Here is a 25,858-nt window from a genome sequence, read left to right as displayed (position 1 = left end):
CAGCGGCCAAGAGAAATGACCTCACTTGCGGCATGACTCACGGGCATCATCACTGTTCGCAAGCTGGCTCAAGCTCGTGACAGTCCGGTTTGCCTTTATTTTGACCCTCGACATCCTCTCGAGTCTCCCCCACAGCCTGCGCCTGTCAGTCTCCGTGAATGAAGGACGGCGATCATGGGGATCGTGACTTTGCCATGCCGGTTCATGCCGGGACTCGATCGAAAGGCGCAACGCTAGATAGTGGTGGAACCGTGTGGACAGGTCCGGTAGGCAGATTTGGCCAAGATGGAACAAGATCGAAAGAGTGAGTGGCGATCATCCCCCCTTCACTGATCATGAGCCGCAGCCGCAACGACATGACATGACATGACACGGCCATGCCTTTCGTGATGGCGCACTGGCACAAACACTGCGTGCACTTGCAGGGCGCGGACATGAGGACGTGTTCACGTTGTTGTGACTCTAATGTCGTTGGTGCATCCGCCAAACCCCAACCCGCTTGATAGGGCTGATGGGCGTCTGCCTTCTGGTGCTAGTGTCTGGTTGGAGCCTGGCAGCCTGGTTGCTGCATTGTGATGTTTGAGGATGAACGAACCCGAGGATGATTGATTGATTTGATCGTCCATGACTGGGCAGCTCCACCATCGATGGGATGTCGATAGCGGGACGGCAGCCATGCCCATCTCAACCAAGGAAAGAGGGCCAACCGCGCCTGTGGCGTCAGTGGAGCGGGCCTTCCCGCCCTTCCTTCCTTCTTCAGTCAGTTTGGTCTCCAGCTTAAAATCTGACAGGTGCGATGGCACTCAGAGCCCCAGTCGGAGGCCGTTGGCTGAATCCACGCTGCTTGAGTCCACCATCGAGGATGAAGCGCAAATGAAAAGAGCACATCACAATGCGACATCTGGATATTGATTCGTCGTGTATGCTATCTGGGATTATACAGGAACTTCTTCATTTACGTAGAGCAACAGTCAAACCTGTAGCTTGCCGCGAGACCTCACAAAGTATCATCGCCACCCTAGACCTGATGTACCTGCATATGCTCGCAACAAGCCGAATCGATCAACCCCAACATCCATCGTAATATTCGTACATGTACGGCGAATATCCCGCCCTACCACATTCAATCCCAACTTGTTCTCACTACAGACGCGACAGGCGCTCCCTTTGCTCCGATCATCCGTAATCGTCACCATCCGCGCGTCTGATGACCATTCTACGAGCGCCAAGTCCATCGTTCGCCTCCAGTCTGCCTGGTGCGGCAATTTACCAGCCACCCTTGTCTAAAAAGATCGCAAAATAAAACCAAATTCCGGCTAGCACTCCATGTAAAGAGATGTAAATAAGCAGCCCTCTATTGTAACCATGTCGGGATTTGAAAAGCAATTGCAGGCCTCCCGGCTCAAAATCTCCGGTGAAGGACTACCCTGGCCCTGGGGTACAGCCGCATGAACAGAAGCGATCTTGGGTGCTTGCGCAGCCCCCGCTAATAATACAGGGAAGTCGTCTGGTGGGATGCGAGTCCTACGCTAGCTTGTTGCAGAATTTCGAAGCTGCGCTACTGTGTAGATCTTTCGTCCGGTTTGGGTGTAAGTGCCTAAGTAGGGACTTGGTCGCAGACAGGTCGAGTAGCTTGGTCGTTGGTGTGGCCGCATGGCCGGACGAACACCTGAGCTGTTGGAGTTCATCACAAGACTAGTGTATGCTGCAAATAGCCAAAGTACCTCTGTACGGTGTATTTGGTAAAATGTAAAATCTATCTAAGTGAACCAAAAAGAAAATGGCACTGCGAAAAAGTGTGTGGGGGTGACATGCTACCCCCATCATCACTAATTTACAACAACAAAAATGTATCGGCAACTGGCCAACAGCAGGTTCAAGGAATGCACTGCGCAAACAGGTCCTCCTTGATGGGTATCCATAAGAAATCCATTAAAGAACAACTGAAGATATTGTTAGCACTGAGGTAGGGTGCCACGGTTGGATATGTACCAACCCAATTTCTAAACGTTGTTGTGATGCATCGAAATAGTGTCGTAACAATCGTTAAAAGCGTAAAAGCGTCGTCGAATTCCAAGCCTGGCATGATTATGAACAGGTGACGTGGACAATCGTAAAAGAGATGAAAGACTTGACTTGTCGTGTTGGATCAGATTATGCGCCGGCGTTTCAGAATCTCTTCATATGCCCTCATCTTCTCTGTCCTAATATCCAACGTGACGCAAATGTCGTCATGGTTACGCTTAGTATCTTCGTACCTGTCTTTCCAATATCGGTATTGATCGCGCCAGTAGTCTATTTCCCGAAGGAGCTCTGATGTTCTTCGCCCACAGCCGGATTCAAGCTGCCGTTGGAGGTGCTTGATCTTGTCCTTGAGACTGCAGTTTTCGTCTTTGAGATCCTTCTTGTCCTTCTCGAGCTTATCAATGGTCTGCTTCAGTTTGTCTTCGTCTCGGCAACGCTTTCCTTGATGGTGGCACGCATTGTCAAGAGTCTTTCGAAGAGATTCATTGTCGACGGTGAGAAGGTGTATTTGGTGTTGTAGTTGTGGCACAACGACATGGCACAGATGATGTGCTTCTCCTTGCGCAGCGGCTAGACTGGCTTTCAAAGCACTGACTTCTGCGACGAGGCTTTTGTTGGTCTCTTCGAGACATCGCTCCCGCTCCTTTATCTGGTTCCATTCTTCAACACTGACTTTGTAGTAGTCTTGTTCGACATGGTGATGATGATGGTGGTGGTGGCCGTGGGAGCGGGAGCGCTTTATTGAAACGAATTGTTGTTTGCCAGTTGCTGACGTTTCGAGGTAGAAACGCCGAGACATTCGAGTGTCTATCTCAACTTTCGGTTTCGGTTGACTTTGTTGGGCACCCACCTTGGCGGTGTTTGCTTGGGGTTGTTCAAGGTCTTGCTATCCCGTCTTTCTTCGAGACAAGACGGGACGCGTCGGCGAGCTTCAAAAAACTTACAATGTAAAACACCAACTTTAACAGTAACAGTGACTCCTTAAAAGAAAGACTCTGAAAGGAAACTGAAAGAGAGGGTAGGACAGCTGTCTTAATGTAGAATGCGCACCGAAAACGAATATGTGTCAGGCAGTTGGCGGGTGACTTGCTTCAATATCTTCAAAGTGAAAAGAAGACGGATGAGATAGAGTTGAAGTGTGTAAGTGAGAGGCACTCGACCACGGCAGGTGATCAAAGGAAGAAAGAATGATATATATCTAATGAGCGTCTCGCAAGGTCACGACAAAGGCGCTGCTCAAGTGTATGAGGCATGGGTCATCCTTTTGTACAAGACTCCTTGGCCCCCTCGGCCAGCCTTACTTGTAACGTCTTTCATACTGCGGCCACATGGGGAATTCAAAGAGGACAAAGTGTGCCACGCGATCGTAGCAGATGGCCGCCAGGTCGGCCGGCTGGTGGTGTCGAACTTGTGGCTGAGGCTGTGGCGGCTTGACGTGAAGGTGAGTGAAAATGGAACGGTCCGGACGGAGATGGTGATGGATCAAGGCTGGGGTGACGCGGGATGCAAGAAATAGCAGAGCCCACCCCAGATTACCATGCACGTAAGAATCTCGCGTGCTTACTGTTATTATTATCCTCCATGTCCCACCTTGCAAGGCGGACGCGGGCCATGAAAGAAAAATAGGTGCGTGGCCTGTAAGAGCACGCGGGCCTCGTACAAAGTCACAGAGTCACCCATGTCTCATCTGGATCATCTGCCTTTGACTGGAGGCCGCCTTTGTCTGTTGGTGCAAAAGGAGCTCCGAGCCTCAAGTTTCCCTTGTCAAGGCTTGTTGCGCCCTCTTCCGGGCGGTCGACATGGCCGTTTTCAATTCAAATGAACGGAGTATGCTCAAGATAGTTGTTCCATTTTCATGCTGCAAGCTCTTTAGCCGCGAGGGACCATAACCTTCGGTCGTTGTGATTGATGGGCCGGGCGGGAAAATGCAAGGGCAACGCAGGGGCAATGCACGATACCCGTATGCGAACTGGTTGGCATCGTCGTGGCCATCGCCGACTGGTCAAGTTGGAGATGGGGCATTCCGTTCTTCAGCTGGACGTGGAGGATAGCCTTGAGAGGTATCAATCATCAGGAACATGAACATGTGGATGAAATGACGGGACATGTGGTTCAGGCGACAGTCTGGTGCAAGGTCATTTGACAGACGATTGAGAGCGAATTTGGCAACAGCGAAGTTGCTCGCACTGTGGATAGCATGCGGCCTCAAGCCCTTCACGTGCATTGATTCGACCCAAGGCAGCAATACATACAGTGTGAGTGTGGATTGGTGGCACCCACTTGACTCTCAAGTCACATTCATCTCCATGAACTGTAACCAGGCAGAAGAGCATCTGCCCACATGCACAAAGTTGCGACTTATCGCCCACTGACGCTATTGCGCATTTTTTTACGATAGTGTATACTTGGATGTAATTGTATGCATCCAGGCACAGAATGCCACGCCTTCGACGAAACGCATGTTGCCAGGTAGTTGCGCCGCATCCTGCCCCTGATTCACGACAAAGCTGCCTATCTTGGGTTCGACCTAATCAGTGCCGTTGGCCCATTAATGGCTCTGGTGCCTTGTATCGACATGAACAAACCTTTCGTGTTTCGGATTCCGGCCTGAGAATCCACCGTCAATTGAGATCCATGCACAAACAGATTTGGCTTGATGTGCTCAAGCAGCCGGTTTTGGTCCACCCCCAGTATCACATCTCTGTTTGCTTAGGTAAGAATATTTTGCGAGGAGATTGTCCAGATGTCCTTTTTTAAAATAACCTCTCCATTCTAATGTTTATGGGTCAATGAGTTGGGGTTTTGGCTGTCTGTTGAACGTTGCCGGCCGCTTATCCGATCTTGCTTTCTTTTAACAAAGGCGGTGTTGCGTTGCGAAACAACCAGGAGTTCTTTCACTGGATGCTCTATCGACCAAGCGACCATAAATACAATCGTGGCGCTATCTATCTAAACCCACTTCTTCATTGACTAAGGCAAGGAGAAGGTTCCGAATGTCTGAGTCTTTTCATGGAGCCAGTACAGATTTATCCGCCTCAAAAACTTACCATCTGGCCGAGGCAACGGAAGGCGCTAGTATACCAACTCATAAGCGCACTAGTAGAAATGTCCTTTTCCGCTAGAGGATGATTGACGGCCGAACAGGGGCGGCGTCATGTGAGTAGCAACAAATCCATGTCCACTGTTGATATGTAGTACCAGGAAAAGGTTGACAGATATGAGTTGCATGAGCGCGGTGCATTGGTTTCTGACTAACTAGGTTTGATATCGCAACAAATGTAGCGTTGGAGAGCAGACACTCAGTAGCAGGAAAAGAGCAAAAAGAGAGAATAGAGTAAGTGTATAAAGCATCACTGCTAATTGTAGTAAGGAAAAAGAGGAAATCAAGAGCCAAGAAGAGCAAAACTGAAGTTGATCAAGACGAACATAACAAATAGCGGACAAGACAACTGTATTCAATTGTCCTGTACGCAGCGTCCAGTGGCAGTACCATGAGCTTATAAGCCGCTGCCTTACTTTCGAGCTCTGTTCGAGTCTTCAACGTTTTGGGACAAAGCATTGCACCAGAAGTACGTGGCACAGTCCAGCCAACAGCCAACTTCACGTCAAAAATGTTCAACAAGCTAGATGTAAGATGAAAGCAAAGGGCGGGATACAGACATAAGCAGAGCCGTCACCCGATGGAACCTATCTGGACATGATGTACTCGTCCTCATATTCGAGTACGAAATATTCCCGGAACTTCACCACACGGTCAAGTGACCTGGAGCAAACTTCTACGAGACTCTGTTAGCGTTACATGGCGAAGCAAAAAGTCACACCGCCAGGGGAGTTGAGAATGGGCAGCGTGGGTATTCAGAGTCGTCTGTGTCTCCTCCGAGTCAGCGTCACAACTTCAGCCGGTAGCGTGTCAGAATTTAGCAATCCGTCGCAAAACAATTTTTTTTTTTCATATCTAATCACGATCTTAAGTTCAGCTATTTGCAATCACACAAGTAAATAAAGCAGAAGAAATAGAAACAAAAAAGAATATAAGAGATAACGACAAAAATGAGGAATGAATAAAAATCATGACTTCCAATCCACCGCCAGGAATTATGAAGGGTGCAAGCTATCAGGGAGGGAAAGAACCTGGTCTAGGAGCAGTGAGTGATTGACCTCAATTTAGATGAACAGCACCAGCTTGGGCTACCCTCGATGGAAGAGAGGATTTTGCCGAGTGTTGTCGTAGCCTTGGCCTCTATGCATCGGCGTCACTATGGTTCTCTTCTCCCGAAACGGCTCTTAATCATCCTGAGCATGATTCCGCCTGTCGTCCATTTCGATGCCCCTTGTACCAGCTGGCATGAGCTGACCCGTTGTGTTGTGTCTGATCAATTCGTCGCGCTCACCAGACTGTAAGCTCCAAGTACTCAGCCCGGGATAACTATAGCTGATGTCACGATCTCCATGCAAAGCCATCAGTGCTAAAGAGAATAGAGCAATCCTGCCATTGAGCTCGTTCTCCTTGTGCGTGGACCATGGAAGAGCTCTGTACTCAACATGGTAATCCCAATTTAGAGGATTGTCATCTCTGAATGGTGAGCTTGATGGTATGATCGGATCGCTAGATAGATGTTCACCATCATTCATGCCCGTTGAAGAGTCCGAAGATGACCGTGTTCTCTGAATATGGCGCCGGGGCCGGCTTGCCGCCAGCCCAGGACCAGTACGCTCTCTTGTGTACCTGAGAACAATAACCTCTTCGTCGGTAGCAATGAAGCCATATCGAACGAACCAAGGGGCGACGTACGAGCCCAATTGACGTACCGCCTTCGCCCAAGCTGCCTGGGGACCGACTGGATCAGCATCCAGGTCTGCTGAGTTGCCAATCTTCGTAGAGCTCACTGTCCAACTGGGCTTGCTATCACCTGGAACAACATTTAGAAACATGTCCCCAGATTTTGCCATGTTTGACGTTAACGACCAATCAGGAAAATAATTCTCGGTAATGCAGTTTGCTCCAAAGCCAAAAAGGGAGAGCTGTTGCTATTTAGCATTGTCAGGACAGACTTTAAAGCTTTGTTGACGACCGGAATGATACATCTTCGTAGCACAAAATCAACTGAGTGTTCATTAAATAGCTCCAAATCCTGTCTTAGCGGCGGTTGCTCTTGGTCAAACTGGTAGGAGAGGTAGAGGAGAGAGCCGAACGCAGACATAACATATTGGAAGTCAAACTCTGTCCACTCCTTCCAGTCACTGACAACAATTTGCGAATCGTTTCTTGTTGCAGAGTGACTTGGCTTGGAAGGCTTGATGGTCGCTTCGACAGGCCATGAAAGAGCCTCAAGAACTGTAAAAGTCATTGTGGAATCGAGAACGTGCCTGAAAACAGTTAGCAAGTTAGCAAACGTTAATAGTGTGAATGGATTTCCTGCTTACAAGGACTCTGCGCTCAGAATGCTAAAGAGTCGTCTGGTACCGGTTCTACACGGTAGGCAATGAGAAGCAGGAGCAAGCTCTGTCGTGTAGACGGGTCTGGCTTGGGCTGGCCCATGATGGCAATAATAATCTGCGGAATTGTCAAGATTTATGCCTTCTCTCCCTCTATCTTGGTGAAGCACATACCACCTCATTTTTTGATTTGCCTATAACGTATTTTGGTAATGAGGTTCGGTTAACGAAACGCTTTGCAGAGCAGTTTTGTTGGCATGAACCGCTACGGCGAGAGCAGTGAAAACGACGGAGAGCTAATTTCTTAAGTCAACAGTGAATGACGTACGAGCCAAAGGAGTAACATGAAGCAACCCAAGCACAAGGCAAGAACACCTCGACAAATTGAAACTAGAGGAGTAGATATGGAAGACAAACTGAAGCATCGGAGGCTTGTTCAACTTAGGCATGGGGAATGTCTTATTGCTGTACGGCCAACGACCATTGACAGCCGTGCATTTGTTTTGTTCAATGTTTGTGTCACGTCACCACACATTGACAAACTGGCGTGTTGGTCCGAACTAGCACACACCGCTTCCTTAACTTTTTTTCCTCAGGCCCCCACGAACTAACCCTTGGGAGCTTCCAAAGGATTTCGCCCCAAACTTGCAAGAGCAATCCTTTCCACCGAACATGCTACATGGCAGGTGCAAGTAGGATCACGTCAGCTATCACGTTTGACCACCTAGATACGTTGTTCACTCGTCGAAGCCTGAGCCTCACTCTAAACCCTCGACAATACACGACATCTCTGTCTACCTACTCATGCCTCAGGACCTCTATGACGGGGGTGGTGAGAGTAATGGCTTGCCATCAGAGGATGCACCTCGGCCGCGCAGGTTAGCGCCGCCAACTTGGGAGCAGTCAATAGAGTACTGGCGTAAATGGATGAGCGAGCCATTTCTCGATGATGAAGTTATGGACTCTACTCCCCCAAGTTGTGAAAAGAAGGACTTTCGGCTACCGCAGCTTCGACGATGCCCCGTGGACATAGGCGACATAAAGTTCGTCGGGCGTGTTAACCCGGGGGGGTATCATTATCCAAATTTCGGAGAACCTGACGGCGGACTTGATGGGTATAATTGGAAAGTTCGCCTTGAGAAAGGTGGCCCAACCCGTATCATGAAGCTGGTAAGGTTTTGTCCTACTTCCCACACAAAACGCCATCCTAACTTCTTAACCAGTTCTGGGATACTGAGCCTCCTCCTCCAAGTTACTTTGCTGCTCAGCGAGAATGTCAAAATGCGGCTCTGTTACAAATGATAGCGGCAGCGTTGTCGGATCCTCAACATGGCCCGATCCTGATAGACCCGAACCCCGATTCGGAGACTGCTGCAAAGTCCAACTTGCGTGCCTTTTCCAACGAAGTTCGTCAGAAACGGAGGGTGTCCACCACCGAGAATCTCGTGTCTATCACGACGATGCCACGCATGAGAAAGTGCTACGGGTGGTTGAAGTTTTCAAGCAACGAATTGGACCGCATACCGCGCGGCTTATTCCCACCGGTGATGAAACTAGACTTGAAGACAAAGCGCTGCATTTATGAAGGCATGGAGTACACGGCCGTAGTTTACGAGTATATCGAAGAGGGTGAAAACAAAATCGACGATGTGAAGTCGGTGCTGGACTTCCTTTGGCAGGTTGGGTTTGCTTTCCCTCAACCTTCAAAGGAAAATAACTGGAAAAGTGGTGTTTTGATAGACCACTCGGATATTGTTGCTCCTGGTTGGCTTGGCTGGCGGGTGAGAGAATATGGACCACGTAGAGCGAAAGGAGTTTTATGGAGTGTTTGTCCGGATGCGCGGAATCGTGTATTGGAAAAGACTGGGGATGATGGTGATGGGAAGAAGGATGCTGAAGGCGACAAGACCTGAAGATTCGGTGCTTCTGCCTCCGATCTGTGCCTCCGGAACTGTGGTTGTTTCAAAATATGGATTCACTACATATCATCTATGATTTCTGGTCGTGAAAGAAAATCTATCGATGAAGCAGCTGGACGTGACCGCAATGTGAGAGGTTGTCATGGACGTAAGGATGCATAAGGATATTGGAGTGTCCTGGTGAAGCAAACAGTAAACACAACGGGATGTATTCAGAAATTGTAGCTCTATCGTATTACAGAAATAAAACAAAACGAAGTATCTAAGTGATTCACTGCAACGCTTGAAACTGAAGCTATCAAAGCTTTGTCAATTTGGGTATCAATCCTCCCTCTCATGGCTTGGCCAGAGCCTCAGCGTCTCTACTAGCCACCAACCCGCGATCCGGCGCAATGGAGAACCCAGACCACAGATACACGATCAGAGCAATATACTCCATAACGAGTGCCATAAAGGCAAACAAAATGGCGGAAGAAGTGGCTGGGTATCCAAACACTGGATTCCAGAGCGTGCTCGCATCCTGTGCATGGGCAGACTCAATGAGGCCATAAATGGTTCGGACCATGATGAACGGACTGGCGATGAGAGCGCCTCGAAGGACCTATAAATGATTAGATGTCTGCGTTTTACTCTATGTGACGGGGTGTTACGTACCTGATGCCCGCTCGGTAGAAGGCTGGACTTGCGTGAGTAGTAGTACACCTGCATCAGGGTGAGGACCACGAGCTCGACGGCGAAGATGATATATCCGGCGAGCACGAGATTGTGTCCGATGTGAACGAGGTTTGGGTCGGGCTGGGAGCCGATGCCACCGCCGGAACCAAGTAGTGCGATGGCGGCTACGAAGGTGAGTCGGAGGCCGACGGTGATTCGGTGCGTAAACGGGCCATCTCCAAAGTTATCCATCAGGCTGTGACAATGGAGTCGTTAGTTTAACGGCCGGTTGCTTACGGTAGGATCTGGTGAGAGAATGTTGCGACGTACATGATTCTTGTGAGGCCCAAATCGGCGACAATAAGGGGAATTACACCAACGTTGAGGAGGATGATGGCGGCGATGGTCAGGCCTACGTCTGGGTGGCCGTTGTTCTTTTCCATGTTTGCGACCATGGCTATGATGACGGGGCCGCCAGCAAGTCGCACTGCATCGTGTTAATAAGTCGCTGATATTGACATTGTGTTGTTACGTATGGGTAATGGACTCACTTAGTGTGAAGGGGATGAGTGGCCACCAAGCCATTCTCGGTCGGATCTTGCCATTTCTAATCATTAGCCAGATTGCTAATGGTAGCATTGGCAGGTAAAATATGGTCTGGGCAATGCCCAGCGAAAGATGAGGATTGACCATTGTTGTGGTGGTTGACGATGATTGGTGTAAGTGACTAATGTGGAAGTTGTGGTTCGATGTGCTTGCTTCTCGATTTTAGGTGCCTAGTTTGTCGTGAGCATTCGTCTCAATTTTCAACATGGAATTCCTATTCTTTTAATTCACGAACAAGGAGGGAACCACAAGGTCAATATATAAATACTTCCCATCACCAGACGCAAATATTAATACTAGCGCCCACCATACACTTAAAAATGCTCCCGCATCCAGTCCCAAGTTCCCAACACAGAATGTTGCACCGAGCTGACGTCTAGCTAACATGTCAAATGGCCCATTCGTTGCCGGGAGCCGATTAGACGAATCACAGAAGCCGAAAATGCCCAATCAACTCGTTGTATCATGCCCAAAACGTAAAAGCGTGGTTTCTCAGCCACAAGCGTCGACATCGGCTGGTCACTTAGTATCCACCAGCGAGACACAGATTCAGCCCTCTGAGTCGCCTGCCACATGGTGCAGGCGGACGACCCCGCTTGGCTAGGCCTCTTTGGGATTGATACCGCGAGATTTGACAATGGCACGGCAAGTGCGACTGGCAGGTGGGGCATCACAATGTGGAAGAACGACAAAAAGAAGGTGCCGTGGGTTGGCAATCGGTGACGCAGACCGACGCCTCATTCTGTTACAAAATAAAACTTAGACTCGCTCATGGCCCGTTGACTGAGAATCCTGCGGTGACTGTTTATTTGGATAGTGTGGCGTTGTGCGCAGAAGAGATGATGCGCCGTGTTGTTGAATGGCACTGTGCTCCGGCGACACCACAAGTTAAGAGAAGCAAACACCCTTCAGAGCTCATTCGGGTTGCAGTCTAACAGAATTACTAGACGCTACAGATTCCATCGCCAACTTCGCTAAAAGGCGAATGATATGGACCTCCTGTGATCTATCCTAAGGTCTCGCATGTCCACACCCATGTTGTACATTAGAGTCGATTGTATCGACACCGGCGGCAGGCCAGAATCCGACAATTTCGACACTCGTATATAAACTCGGGCAGGAAATGATGACACTCCTCGCATCGGAACGAACCTCGACGAGACTTCCAGCTATGAACTTGGCAATCATGATTCTCAACCAAGTTGTTCCTCGCAAGTTCCACCAAAGCGGCTCTCTGATGCGCCTCGATCTCTCGTCTATCTGCGACCCTATCAACAATATCATTCGCTCGATCTACCAATCGCTCCTCATCCCACTGAGCACAGCTGCAATCTTTCCACTGTACGCCGCAAATGTAGCAGAATTGAGCGCCACATCGACAGGCTAGTATCATGCTTGTTAACTGGTGATCATGAGGGAGATGACGGAAGAAGCGATGGCACTTACTTATATGGTTGCAACCGGTGCTCAAGTCCACCATGCTGCGGCATGAGTAGCATCTCTGCCAACCATTCTCGGCTGCAACGCTGAGAAGGTCCAATGTAGCCATGTCCTTGGGGCAGTCCCCGTTATGCGTCGAGCCCTTGCAAATGGTACAGGTCTTACTCTTGCATTTGACGCACACGGCGACTTCTCCTCGAATAAATGACGGCGGGACGAATGTAGAGCACGTTGCTACATGGCAGTATGTTCTGTCTTTGGTGGTGTACTCAAGTTCCTTTGCTCGATATAGCCCCACCAGCTTTGCTGGCAGGAAGATCTGATTCAGGCCCAAGGGTATCGGCTGGCCACAGCACCGAGGAGGGAACAATGACTCGTCATTCATCGTTGATTGGAAAAGATCCGCCAAACATGAACGACAATACTCATGTGAGCAGGGACATCGCACCGTGTCGAAGTATGGGACGTCTGTCACGCAGGCCACGCATTTTCGTGTATCGCTGGCCGAGGTCGAAGATTTCGCTCGTATTATCTGTTTGGATGAAGACGCAGCGGCGGCATCGGGATGGTCTTCAGCAACGTACAATGCGGCAAGTTTCTTGACCATTTCATCGTCAATAACTACATCGGGCAATGCGGTGGGCAATACGGTGCCCAATGCACCTGTCGAAGATTCGCCGTGAAGAGCATAATTGCGATCAGCCACGGCCTGTTGTTCCGCGCCGATGTGATCTTGAATGGCTTCACCATCTGCCAAGACCGCTTGAGCGATACTGCGGCACATGGCCCGGTCGGCATGAAAGGACGCGAGGGACTCGAGGTCCTGCTTGAACAGCTCTGCTGCAAGCTCTCTGTCTGGGGGTTCCCCTGCCCTGTGCTTTCCTTTGATCAATGCCTTGGCGTCCTGCAGCTGAAGTTCAATGATCAAATTAAGAGTCTCCTGGTCAGGGGCCTCAAACATGATTGCTGACGCTGTTACTGATCGGATTGATTGAATTTGTTGATTCTTTTTGGTTGCTTGGCCTATATATGGCTACGTTGCAAGGAGAGAACCAGAACATTCGATAAGACAGAGGGCAGCGGGGTGGTTAGTGATCCGTTTGGCGAGAAAAAGCAAAGTTTCGTCATTCACTGAGAACCTTTTACTCTGACCTGGTTCACTGTTTGTCGTCTCCCAGCTCTCTGCACAGACATTGGGCCTACGCTGACGGAAAACAATCGATCTTTTGTGTATACGCAGATTCACTGAGAAGCAATTGCGATTGTGGAGAGGTAGACTCAGTGAAATTGGCTGCAAAATATCGGAGACTTCGTGATGGGTTTCCAATGCCTGCGGCAATGTTCGATTCCCTTGCACTCACAACACCGGCTGGGCAACTGGTTTCTTCTCGCAAATGAGAGGTCAGTCAGCCCCTGACCTCAAAAGGAATCCCAGATATAGCAATTGATGTGTGGGGTGTTGTGAGATGGCTTACGTACGGGGGGTCATGAACACCAGGAAAACAGTTGAACTGAGTACCGTTCTTGCATCGTGATCATACCACGTACTGGTCTCACGGTCGCCAGCCACAAGCCGGTCTTGGCCAAAGGTATGTCCCGCAGGTCATAAGCGTCCCTGAACTGTCACTGAAACGAGACTTGAGCTTCTGCTACGGGTTCAAAAACATCTGCCTCTTCGGCGACAAAGGCTTCACAGTCTTCTACCAGTTCTCATGGAACATCTCCTAATTACGGCGTCCACAAATAGTGGGCACCCCCAGACAATGTCTTTTCATGAATAGTCTTCATTCATAGCAGGTATATTGTTCAGGAGCAAGGATTTTGTTGATCGCCTTCGTAGTATATAATCCAGTTCCGCCCCCGGTCAACGCAGCTAGCTGGATCAAGAACCTAAGTAGTTGGTCATGACCATCCTTGTCTATTGATATCTTGGGCTTTCCTCTGACATTAGTCCATTTGGTTCAGCTAGAGCACGACGCCACTCTCACTGATTTTCTTTATTCGATGTATCTTTCAATCGTTTGTCAACCTCCGATATCATGGACTCTTTAAACACTCAACTCGCACATGTCTTCATAAAGCACGGACCGGCCCATCCCGAATACCAGCGTCTGCAAGAGCAGGGTGCTAAGCTCGACCCGAAAGATTTGCCAAAACTTCTCGAAACATGTGTAGCGAAGAACCTTCCTCGGGGAGCCATAATTCTCATAGCACAAGGTGCTCGCTTTGACCCAAACCGTCTGCCATTCTGCTTGAGCATCATTTTGAGATCTGGGGACTTACTGAATGCATCTATATTCTGATGGATCAAGGTGCCCGATTTAAACCAGAACATCTGCCGCTCCTACTGGAAAGTGTGGTTAACAGTTCTGGAGTCATGGCTCCTGAGGAAGCCTATTTTCTCATGGAACAAGGTGCTCAGTTTGACGGAGAACGTTTGCAAATCCTACGTGATAAAGAGTACAAGAAAAATGGAGCTTCTGGAAACTTCTGCTTTCTAACGGAGCACCAGCTCTCTTATCTTGAAGTTGAAGGACGGTATAACGAAGCATGGGGTCTTGCTATGGATGTCTATAATCACGACGAACTCCCACTTTCAATTCTGCTCGAGGACACAGGAATGCTCGTATTTTATTTTGCTTTGATAAAGCAAGAAAAAAGCCGGGGCGTAACTGTAGAACGCAATCGTTCTACTCTAAGTCTTCTTGAAGCGAAACTTGAAATCCTATCACAAACAGTCAATCGTAGCGTAGAGCGCTACCAAATATCTCCCCTCTTTCGAACATGGCTCTCCGACGCTATAACCAAAGATCCCGACCCCAGTATTGCCTGGGTGACCCTGAAAAAGGGCAAGAGCGAAATTAGAGTCCGAAGGGATGTTTTAGCCTACTGGTCGGAATATTTTAAACGCCGGTTCTCTGGCCGATGGCCGGTTCCTGAGACCCTCGTTTTCGACAGCAATGATGAGTTTACCACCGAATCATTCATAAAAGTCTTTGGACACTTTGTCACAACGGGAGCTTACGACTACAAGACACCTGAGGATTGCTACGACGGCCTCAAGGTGGCACGATATTTCCTGATAGAAAAATTGATAGAAAAATTGGAGGGCCTTATTGAACGTCGTGGCTACCTTGCTGAATTTGCGGGGATAAGTCGCTCTATTGGCTTAAAATTTGCGATGTAGTCATAGAATTTATGGTGTTGCACTTTTTTCGTGCATTTTCGTAGCCTTACAAGATTTAAACTGTCCATAGCTGCACACCTAAATTTAGTTTCCTCCACGGTCAGTCAATGGCGTCTGGTACTTTTATAGTCTGATACTAACAAGTAGCACTCTAGGATCTACACCTCACTTTCTTGTCTAGCAACCGACCTTTGGGCAACAACATACAGTGCCTTGCTGTGCAGCATTCAGGACGCTCCTTTGGTGAGACGGGCACAGTCCCATCGACCTGGAATAGACTCGGCCTTTAAACAGAAACTCACAAGCATCCTTTTGGTTGGTGCGAAGGGGCTTCGTACTACAGTGTGGCACGTTCTGACACAGAGGCAGGTCTTACGTCTTAATCATGTGTAGCTGCTATAACAAAGCGCTCGGCCTGCCTTCTTTTGTCATGCTTGTGAGACGTATCCTATTTAGGATTATCAAAGTGCACATCATAGCCAAACAAGTGTCGCCTCCTGATGATGGAAGAGTCTATGTCTGATGAAACAGAGTACATTGTTTAGGCATCAAGTGTGTATCAATTATTACTCATTAATGCGTGCATGCAATACGTCAATCTGTATCTAGTTCATCATAGCAACCTACCAGCAAATAACGCCTTTGAAATGCTCCAACTCTCACAAATGCTAAACCTCCTCCGTCTTCATCTCCTTGTCCTCCTCCCCTTTGCCTTTCTCTCCCCTCATCCGTTCCAACCTCGCCCTCTGCGCATCCGCCCTCCGCTGCATCACCTCCTTCTGCTCCTTCAACGCAATGCAAAACTTGGACCTCGACCGAATACTCGCGCCCTTCCATATAAAAATAAACGGAATCACACACATCACCGCGCTCAATCCCCCAATCAGCGAGCAAGCCCCCGCGATACCCAACTCTCGAAACATGTGTGTCGTGGCAAGAGGCAGCACCACCGCCAGAATCGACCGACAACACGAGGCAGCTGCGTTGGCGGACGCGGCGAAAATCTCATACGAATCAGTTAGATAGTTTAGCAGCGCCATGAATATCAGCATGTATCCCATCCCGAACGGTATGCCAGCCAGCATGGGCGCGACAAAGGGGATAGAGATTTTGGCACTGAAACCCAGCCAGAAGAGGGATACGACGAATAGAGGACCGCCCATACACGCAAGAGGTAGACGGCGTGACTCTTCCCGTTTAGACCATGAAGAGCCCTTTAGCTGGGCTTTAACGAGTGCCACGTCCCAGTACCAGAAGACGGGGAGGGAGAGCATGCCACCTGCCCCGATGAGGAGGTAAGTCAGGCCAGTTTCGCCGGGGTTGAGGCCATATAGGTCGTGGAAGATGATGGGGAAAGCCTGGAAGGACATGTAGAAGATGGCATAGACGAGGGCTAGGTAGGCGCAGGTAGCTGTGACGATGAGCTCAGACGCCAACATGCGGATGGGTCTGGTGATGACGACGGTGAGGAGCTGGCTGATGCTTGTTTCCTCGAGCTCTCGGGGCGCGATGACGCGGAGGGTGGGATCTTGCTTGCGCATCTTTTGGGCTCGTCGAGCGAGGAGGATGGGGGCAAAGGTCTCGGGGAGCCAGACTATGACGAGGAGGGTGAGGCCGGCGTATATGAGGCCGATCCAGAATGCCCAGCGCCAGCCGATGGTGATGGCGGTGTAGCCAGAGATGATGGGGGAGAATAGGGGTCCCCAGACGGTGGCCTGTGAAGAGTCAGTATGTGTGGTATTTGGTTCTATCCTTCAGGATAGATCAGTAAAATACATTAAAGGACAGGAACACTTACGACCATGAAGATGGCATACGCCCTGCCTCTGGTCCTATGATCTCCAAAGACATCTGCCAAGATTCCTGCCACAATGGCAATTGGTGCCCCTGCACACGCACCGCAAATCATTCTAAAGATGAGAAAGCTCCCCCAGCTAGGTGCTAGCGCACACGCCATTGTAAACAGGGTGAACACCATAAACGTGACAACAGTGAGGTTTCTCCGTCCATAGTGTTCCGTCAAGGGCCCCCAGATAAGCGGTCCGAAAATGTACCCTATCAGGAATATACTAATAGGCAAGACATTTCCCGTGGAGTCAGTAATGCCATAAGCTGCGGTGATGCTGGGGATAGCCATGCTCGGCAGGGCAGACGACATGGTCGAGTTGAGGACCAGCAGAACAGTGATGAGGACGATCCAAGTTTTGCGGGACTATGAACTGTCAGCCATGCCTCAGACGTAAAGAACAGGGAAAACATACCGTAGACCAATTGTGAGGGTTTTCGGGGTCGTCAACCTCCCATCCGATGACGATGTGATCCGTATGGCTGCGTGTTCTGGAGCGAATACCAGAGAGAACACCGTCCCCGTAATCCATCGATTCGAGGGCATACTGGTCTGCTGCATCTCTCTCATTTAATGTGTGAATCTGATCCAGCGGATAACCTTCTATCTCCCTGCCATCTAGAAAATGTTAGTACGGATTGTCTGGTTGTGTTTGTACGAAACGACTTACGCTCATCTTGTCGAACAGGAATGTCCGTCTCCTGGACATCAGAGTGCACCATGATGGAGGAACGGACTCATCAAATCACAGTCACAAAGTCCAATTGCGTTACAAACAGATTCTATTAAGTCCAAGTGCGCTCGATCACTTTTGCAGAAGTTGGCTAGCAACGGACATGGGAAGCGTGGAAAGCCAAGCCAATATACCAACAGAAAGTGGCAAGGGAAAGCAAAACGGCCATCAATGTTGGGCAAAATTTCTGCTCCTCCGGGAATGAGGAGCAACTAAATAAGTAGCAAAGCCTGACGCAGAGCCAGAGCTTTAGCTCGGCAACTGCTTTTGCAAAAAGCCATGGGCATCTCCACCTTCACGGCGACGTGTGGGGCCGAAGTTCGGTTGCTTGAACTTTTGAGGGGTAGATTCACAGGTTCGATAGCAGCCGGCTCTTGGAGCTGGTGTGTCGGGCTGCATTGAGGCGAGGAGAGGGCGTTGGTGGTTGTCAAGTGGACTTGTTGTGGATGGAAACAAACCCCCGAAGCCGGAGCAATGGCGGGAATAAAGGTCCATGTGGTGGTCCATCTGGTTGGTGATGGGAGACGGTTTTGGTCCGTTCGGTTTGGATTGGATGGATTGGATTTGAGTTGGAAGAAGATTGCGCCACTTGCGCCTTACGCCCTTTGCTTTGGCACAGGGAACACCTGTGTGGAACAGGTATGTGATTGGCCAGTTTGGACCATTTGCCGGTAGTGTGCATTGGCAAGTACGAAATGGGCAGGAGCAATGGCTTTGACCTCGACCGTTCAATATTGGTCATTCATCAATGCTTTCAACATCATGCAATGTTGACCATGTGAAGACAAACAATCTACTACATATTTGAGAAAAGAGCAACGACGTAACATGGCAGCTTCAGACTACCCACCAGACCCTTATTCTCTCACGATGCCAAGTGCATTAGCTTATTAGGAGAAACCGAGCGCAGAATCCAGCCATGTCCGTTGACCAAAGTCATCCGCCCAGCTGGGCAGCCAAACGCCGGCAAACTTTTGTTCAGTCTGTGCCTGTCAACTGCACAAAAGAAACAATACACTACGACTGCAAGGCGGGAAGATTGCCAATACAAACGTTCACCTTGAGACATGACTTGGATCTTCGCGGGGGCAATATCGCCTGAGACAGTGTCAGGCCACAATAGCATTGTCAAGGATGGGCGAATACCAAGGACCATCCATCTTACGTCAAGCGTTGTATAACGGGTGGTGAAAGACTATGGACAGCCGACAGCATTGTGGACCCGGAGCGTCTTCGAACTTTCCTTCCCAAATCGAAATAGCATGGCCACTACAACGAAATTCTTTTACCCCTCATCCACCCAAGGTTTTCTTTCTCTTCTTTTCACACAACTTTTTCAAGCAAGCCTCCAATCTACTTTGTCACTATCAGCAAGCCTCCAATATACTTTTTCACTATCATGTCAGCAAAATCATCGTCTCCACAGTCAAAACCTTCCATTATGCTATGGCATCTATCACCAAAATCGTCAAGCTCAAGTGCCACTCCAGTCCACGGCTTTTCGAGCAAAGTTTATGATGATCGGGGCAGCTAGCCAAAGCTTCGACGGAGAAAACTTGCTGGTATAAAGACGCACTCCAACGCACAATCTTTTTCGCTCCTACCGGATGAGCCAGACTTCCTTGCAAGCTATAGGGAAGAATATCCTTTGTCTCTTATCCCACCGGACTATACAGGACACAGGTCAGTTTAACCATGGCTACTTAAGTAGTTAGCACAAGCTTACCATCCTACAGCTATCAAACCCATTCGTCCCAAGCCAACCTCGAATCCCAGCACAGTTCTGCTGATATGACTAAAAGTTATACCTCACAGGGTGCTGGGACGGAGAGTGATGTGCCAAGCGTTACCGACAGTTCACTGCTAGGAGGAGACTCTGATCAGCCCGGGGAAAGCGATCTCACCATGACTATAGATGCCGATGATACTCGTCTCAAATTTCTAGCACTTTGCCTTGATCAAGATGATTTTGAAATGGTAAAGATTATAAATCTTAATCTTACTGGGCTCAAGTCAGATAGAGAGGTATTCCAAAAGATCCGGGACACGTACCTTCACGAACGTGGAAACAAGTTCTTCAACTGGGTGTACACACGTTCCGGTTATCTTGGTCAGCTGAGGTGGATGCGGCTTCTACCTCCACTTTTTTTTTCAGTTGTCACGGTAAGATCTAACAAAATATTTTCTTACCTGATGCTAACTAGTAGCAGTTTAAGATGCAACCTTGGACAACAGAAGACGGCCAGCCATACGCTATGGCTATGAAGTCAACAGTAGAAGATGTTCCGCTAGTACTAGAGGACTCTCTTCAGGCAGATCTTGAGTCTAACTATGACTATACTTCGCCTTTAGAGAAGTCATTGCCAACAGTAGCTATGGCTGCAGCATTTCGCGATTTTCGGAACCCATTAGGAGCCCGCCCTGCTCTATGGACCTCAAATTTCCTCCCCAAAAAACTTCATTCGCCGCTTCCATACCACCATTCACAGAGAACGCTAGTGCAGGGTGTTGGCCTCTACGTTCCAGACAGAATAACATGCCGTGGAAAAGTGATACTTTGGGGTTTTGTTATAACAGTCTTGGCTTTTATCGCTATTATGGCCGTCTAGAAGGGGGACATAAGCGTAAAAGCCACGCAACTTGGAGGATTAACAGGAGTAGCTCTTGGGTTTGGCCGCCTTTGCCATACAATATTTTGCACCCCTAAAGGATACAGGAGTATTGTGCGGCGGTAGAATAGAGGGTACATGGTAGCAGCGGCGAGGAATTTCGTGGGTTTTAACACCAGCTTTTACTTGCATTTGCTATGTAAAGAGTCAGAAAAACAGCGGCTAATTAACACTAGTAATATCAAATTTACTGTGCAGTCTATGCATCCTGTGTAGAGGCATCATATCTAATTAACCTCCATGACTAGCACGACTCCTTAATGGCGGTCCTAAACACCTTGACTATGCCAGCTTTGGTGCCGGGGGGTTGAGTTGGACGGTGTGGGATGTGAAATGGGGAAGCGTCTTCCCAGCTGCAAACGGTGCTGACACTAGGAGCTGCTGTGGGGAAGATACGAGATGGGAGTCGTTTAGCCTGATTGCAATCGTCACGTGGCATTAGAAGCAGATCTTTTGTAAAGAAGGATGAATTGGGTGTTGCTTGAAGTTCAGATGCTTTGTACGTGGAACAGCATGTTGAGCTGGTTGTGGTGACGGCTTTGTCGAGGAGCTTGTTGTGTCAATTTATTGTGCCTGTACCTGAACGAACCGAATTGACCCCTCCATTGACACTCATTACCCCGCCAAATTCAAGTCTTTGGCCCCCATTTAGTTACGTTCTTCCCCACGTTGTCTCGCAGAAAGGACGTCTTGCCTGGCTCTGGCTCCGGTTCCGTGAAATGTGCCAAGATCCCGACATGTTGATTGGTATTTCCATTTCAGTATTTGGCTTTTGGTATAGGAAATTGATGGCTCAGACGAAATTAATTGGTACTGTATCTTCTCATATGCGGCCGTATAGTTGTGAGTGGTTGCTTGTCGTTTCTCTGGTATGGTTTCCACATATGAAAAACATTCAAGCAATCATGTATGGTTCATGACTTACACAAAACCAACACAAAAAGTAAACAGCAGCGCCTTCCTAGATTTGCTCAGAAAGAGACGACTCATAAGGCGGGTTGAATAGTTGTAAACTTCCAACAGCCACGCTACAACACACAGCAGTCGCTGAGTCAACAACTGCAAAGTCTGGAATAATAGAGCCGCGGTATAAGCCAAGCTAAGAGCACTCAACTTGTATAGCTTTAGTAAGAATCCGTTGAAACTTCTCAGTGGCTACAAAAGTTGCCACTACGAAATGAAAATCGGCGCCGTTTCATAACTCTGTCCAACACAACTCACCCATCAGAGTCAACGGAAATAGCCCACTGGTGATACACAACCCACAGCCTTCCACCCGCAAAGAGCAGCAGCATCTCCAAGGTCATACAACATAACACCGACAACCACCCAACCCGTCAAGCGACCCCTTGGCCCCCCAAATTGGTAGCACCACCGCTGGTACACAACAACCACCCAATAAAACCCATGTGCCTTGACCAAAAAACATAGGAAGCGGCCATTAAATTGGTACAACCGAGAACATGGGATCCTTTTCCGTAAATGAACAGCCTTCTTCGGAAAATTATTCAAGTCGTACTGCTTCCCCTTCTTATTACGTCTTCGTCTACGAGCCTGGGTCACCCTGACCTCCTTTTACGTGCATGGGTTTCAATCTTTCACTCTGTACCCATCTTCCCAGTACCTACTGGTATGGCAGCTGGAAAATGAAGCTTGTCGTCAGCCTCGTCGTCATCACAAGCATCACCACATCCCAGAGCCACGACATCGACGCCTGCGTACGGCTTTGCATCGAGGAGACGCTCCATCATCGGTGCAATGGGAGTTCTGAGAACGCTGACTCTTGCCCTTGTGGGGGTGATCTCCCGTTTTCGCATCTCGACGATATCAACGAGTGTATCTCTAAGCTACGGTGCAAACGAGGCGACAGCTGGCGATATGTGCAGGGATCGAGGCCGTTTTCGTCCAAGGGGCCAAGAGCTTGGTTCCAGTCCCGGCACAACAAAGGCCTTGCAGGTCTCGAGTCGACCAACAACATATACGACGCTGAACAGCTCGGTCTGGGCGACCTCAACCAACACGTTGACAAGTGTGCCGACCAACAACTCTATTGACACTCCGATAGAGACCCCATCCACGGAGCGGAAAAGTTCCAGTCTGTCAATCACTTTCATAGTAATCATCGTTGTTGCGGTTGTGGTGTTTTTCTGCATCCTCGCAGGGGTATTATACTGGTACTTGCGACGCCGGAGAAAGCGAGCAACCCCAACGGAAATGAAGGCTTTGGCGACAGGGGATAAAGATTTGAGTTCAATTGTACCCGGCCATGCAGAGTTATCAGGTACGTTGTAAGCAAGTATGTATGTACAAAACGCTGATTAGTAAAGCAGGTTCGCAAGAATTAGTCCACGAACTGGACTCAATCGCACCGTCGAAGCCCAAGTCTGTTGACATCACTGGACACATTCCCGAGATAGACTCAAAACCACTGCCAAAGACACCGGGAGTGCCGGTGCCGCAGTTAAAGAGGCTAATGAGGTCGAAGAGTCACATTGCATTCTGTCTAACGCCGGAAGTGCCGCGGGAAAAGCCACACTCAATCATGTCTGATAAGGAGACGCAAGACGTTGTCACCGGTGTTGACTTGGATGACCAGAAAAGGAGAAATACTCTAGAGCTGGATGCGCTTCGTAAACGAAGGACGGAATTGGAAAAGGAACGATGGTTTTTGGAGCGGTTGAAGGAGATTGAGGTGGAAGATAAGAGGCTACGGCAGAGGATTAGTGAGATTGAGGAACAAGCTTCTTCGTGATGAAACTAAAAGGGCATTTTTATGCCGGAGATACGCGTAATTTCATCATCCATGTAAACACATATTACGACTTTGGCAAATTGATGCCTGTCAAACCGATTGGTCTCCATTCAGGGTTTCCGTCTCATCAATCTTCAAGTTGCCGATGCGCTCGCCTTGCTGTGCGGCCTCAAGTTCCATCTTTTCCTTCAATTCTGCCGCCTCTATTTCCGCCCTGAGAGCCTTTGACTTTTCAATCAGATCCAACCTCCAGTCTCGCACGTATAGCCCAGTATCCTTCAGGTATTGAGTATAGAGCTCATTTTGCTCCACCCGACGCCGCACTTCCGAGGCACAAGCTTCGTTCGCTTTCAAGAATTTAGTAGTTACATCCATAATAGGCCGTTCGTAGAGCTTGGGAGCAAAATAATCGTGGAATGTGTAAACAGCATCCTCGGGCCGTCGTATGAGATGGGCAATGCAGAATGCCAAGTTTGGATGACCAATGCCTGATGTATCTGGGCGGTTTGGTGGATCATACCACTCTCTTCGAAGCCGGTCATATCGGCTATCTGTGCTGCTTTTCTCGTCCAAAACTTGGCGGAATTCGACATGCATTTCCTTTGGTGTCTTGATCGAATCATGCGCGGTAATCCAGGATGGCGGCGTGAACAATTGCCGGGGAATGGTACTCGAAAATTCCCAGTCAATGATACCCTGAATATTCAAGTTCTTGTCCACAATGATGTTGGGGCTGCGCAAGTCCAAATGGTTCAGTATAAAGGGGCCTCGGTCCAGATCGGGGTGGACGAGCTGCAAGAAAATATCCAGGAGGTGGTGGAGTACAAACACCTCATTTTCCACATCACAACCACCACCACCAAAACCTCACCACATCCCATCACCCAACACCAACATCAACTATCTCCCACAAACATCCCCCCCAATAACACGACTCTCACACCTCACCCCATGCCCACAAACATGCAAATCACGAAACCCATAAATCGTCCCCCCTTCCATCACAACACCGTCCAACAGACCCGAGGCCTCCATCTTACGCACCCTATGACAAACACCATAACCGCACCCATGCATCCCATAGCAATCAAACGACACTTCACGCCCATTACCACACGATCGAAGCTGGCAAAGATTTTTGGTGCAGAAATGTGTTCCCTGTCCAGGGGGGTCAAGACTCGGGGCAGAGTTCCTGCAAAGGTCTGCGAATCTTAGTATCCTTCCGAATAACATGCATTTAGGAAGCTCACCTTCTCGAAATGTTGGTTGAACTCGCACTCCCGTACACCCTGAACATAAACCATCGAACATAGCTTCGGCACTACAGCCCCGTGAAACACACCTATGTCTCTGACAGAATAGAAAGCCGCCATGGCCATCGGTACATCCTCCCCGACGACAGGTATGCGTCTCGCAGAAGATACCTGCTCCTCGAACACTCTCACAGCCGCTCTCGCTGCAGACATGGGTGGCACAGAAGTGTCCTCGCGTTCTTCTCTCGTAGCAGATCACGACTTCACAAGTATGAGTGGCGCAATACGCTGCAGGACCGTGACAGGGACGACGGCACGGATGAGCGGAGCACACTCGGGTAGAGTGAGACTCTGTCTGTTCAGTAGTGACGGCGGTACGAGTGATGGTCTCGCAGGTGTGTGATGTGCCATGCCGGTTCGGACATCCATCCGTATGGCAGCGATGGGAGTCACAGTACCTAAGGTCTCGATCATGTAGACGTATTCGTTCATTCCGGCATTGCCGCTCAATACAGGAGTCTATACGGTCAGTAATTTTACACTCAGTATCTCGATCCTAGAATAAGGGCTTGTGACGGGAAGAAAACGTACGAAGTTCCTGACAGAATCGAAATCTGATACCATCACCATCTCGAACCTCATTCCTGCATCGCTCCTCGCCAATCCACGCCTCACACCGAAGATCTGCCTCGAGTTAGTGTACCGAAGCAACCATGTAAGTATTCTTGAGGCATACGGTGCGGGCAACATTTATCCCCCGGCCGTTTCTGGCGGTGACATAACGAACCTTCCGTGACGAACCGACACGTATGCTGTTCACAGTGCAACGATTGAACCTGTCGATCGTATCCCAGAATTTGACCTTCCCAGCGTCGTTGGCCGCATGTGCCGCTATTCCCAGGGCATGGAGACACATGGGAGTGGGAGTGTCTACTCGTGCAGATATGCCGCGCACGATGGCCCGCCATATCGGTCGATTCAATGCTGTGAGAAACAGATGAGGAACTGGCAAGATCAAGGTAGGATACGGTGTGCTATTTATGCTTATACGAGGCGATACAATTGCAACTACCCGACAACAACAGCCTGTCCATCGAACGGAAAGCTACATATTGTCGCCCTGATGCCTCACCCACCTCACCCCGGTCATCGCCGAATAAAAACAGACACCAAGTTCACCGGTCGTCGACACGGATAGAAACCGCAGCTCGACACCCTCGTACAAGGCTCACTACACGTGTCTCCACGCACGCACAAAGCCTGGTTCCTCACGCGACCACATATTCGACCCGAGTTAACTTTTCAAAGTGACAAGATTTCCTACCTCCCTTCTCTTCC

At 49.2% G+C, this 25,858-nt stretch overlaps 9 protein-coding genes across 9 annotated transcripts; 4 read left to right on the top strand and 5 right to left on the bottom strand.

Annotated features, from left to right (window-relative positions):
* Positions 1-2,149: 2,149 nt before the first annotated feature.
* VFPPC_02028 (axonemal dynein light chain domain-containing protein) lies at positions 2,150-2,824 on the bottom strand (the record flags this gene model as incomplete). The annotated part of the gene is made up of 1 exon (XM_018281753.1): positions 2,150-2,824. The coding sequence occupies one exon, from the start codon at positions 2,822-2,824 to the stop codon at positions 2,150-2,152; it is 675 nt and encodes a 224-aa protein (XP_018138811.1).
* A 5,441-nt stretch (positions 2,825-8,265) lies between these two features.
* On the top strand, positions 8,266-9,374 carry VFPPC_13190 (hypothetical protein; the record flags this gene model as incomplete). The annotated part of the gene is made up of 2 exons (XM_018290967.1): positions 8,266-8,631; positions 8,685-9,374. 2 exons carry the CDS (start codon positions 8,266-8,268, stop codon positions 9,372-9,374), a joined length of 1,056 nt encoding a protein of 351 aa, XP_018138809.1.
* Positions 9,375-9,714: 340 nt separating this feature from the next.
* On the bottom strand, positions 9,715-10,727 carry VFPPC_18170 (hypothetical protein; the record flags this gene model as incomplete). Its single annotated transcript, XM_022429823.1, has 4 exons — positions 9,715-9,981; positions 10,035-10,290; positions 10,365-10,521; positions 10,586-10,727. The coding sequence occupies 4 exons, from the start codon at positions 10,725-10,727 to the stop codon at positions 9,715-9,717; spliced, it is 822 nt and encodes a 273-aa protein (XP_022286030.1).
* Positions 10,728-14,457: 3,730 nt separating this feature from the next.
* Positions 14,458-15,267, top strand: VFPPC_02025 (BTB/POZ domain-containing protein; the record flags this gene model as incomplete). Its single annotated transcript, XM_018281751.1, has 1 exon — positions 14,458-15,267. One exon carries the CDS (start codon positions 14,458-14,460, stop codon positions 15,265-15,267), a length of 810 nt encoding a protein of 269 aa, XP_018138807.1.
* Positions 15,268-15,935: 668 nt separating this feature from the next.
* On the bottom strand, positions 15,936-17,835 carry VFPPC_02024 (major facilitator superfamily transporter; the record flags this gene model as incomplete). Its single annotated transcript, XM_018281750.1, has 4 exons — positions 15,936-16,982; positions 17,066-17,479; positions 17,529-17,731; positions 17,784-17,835. 4 exons carry the CDS (start codon positions 17,833-17,835, stop codon positions 15,936-15,938), a joined length of 1,716 nt encoding a protein of 571 aa, XP_018138806.1.
* Positions 17,836-18,711: 876 nt separating this feature from the next.
* VFPPC_02023 (hypothetical protein) lies at positions 18,712-19,002 on the bottom strand (the record flags this gene model as incomplete). The annotated part of the gene is made up of 1 exon (XM_018281749.1): positions 18,712-19,002. One exon carries the CDS (start codon positions 19,000-19,002, stop codon positions 18,712-18,714), a length of 291 nt encoding a protein of 96 aa, XP_018138805.1.
* A 635-nt stretch (positions 19,003-19,637) lies between these two features.
* VFPPC_13189 (hypothetical protein) lies at positions 19,638-20,455 on the top strand (the record flags this gene model as incomplete). Its single annotated transcript, XM_018290966.1, has 2 exons — positions 19,638-20,009; positions 20,057-20,455. The coding sequence occupies 2 exons, from the start codon at positions 19,638-19,640 to the stop codon at positions 20,453-20,455; spliced, it is 771 nt and encodes a 256-aa protein (XP_018138804.1).
* Positions 20,456-22,161: 1,706 nt separating this feature from the next.
* VFPPC_13188 (hypothetical protein) lies at positions 22,162-23,267 on the top strand (the record flags this gene model as incomplete). Its single annotated transcript, XM_018290965.1, has 3 exons — positions 22,162-22,513; positions 22,581-22,796; positions 22,846-23,267. 3 exons carry the CDS (start codon positions 22,162-22,164, stop codon positions 23,265-23,267), a joined length of 990 nt encoding a protein of 329 aa, XP_018138803.1.
* Positions 23,268-23,357: 90 nt separating this feature from the next.
* On the bottom strand, positions 23,358-24,733 carry VFPPC_02022 (phosphotransferase enzyme family protein; the record flags this gene model as incomplete). Its single annotated transcript, XM_018281748.1, has 3 exons — positions 23,358-24,000; positions 24,312-24,469; positions 24,518-24,733. 3 exons carry the CDS (start codon positions 24,731-24,733, stop codon positions 23,358-23,360), a joined length of 1,017 nt encoding a protein of 338 aa, XP_018138802.1.
* Between the last annotated feature and the right edge of the window lie 1,125 nt (positions 24,734-25,858).

The sequence above is a fragment of the Pochonia chlamydosporia genome, chromosome 1, assembly GCF_001653235.2.
Source record: "Pochonia chlamydosporia 170 chromosome 1, whole genome shotgun sequence".
NCBI classification, from domain to species: Eukaryota; Fungi; Ascomycota; class Sordariomycetes; order Hypocreales; family Clavicipitaceae; genus Pochonia; species Pochonia chlamydosporia.
Note: the sequence above shows the minus strand (reverse complement) of the source record. Positions and strands in the feature narration are given on the sequence as shown.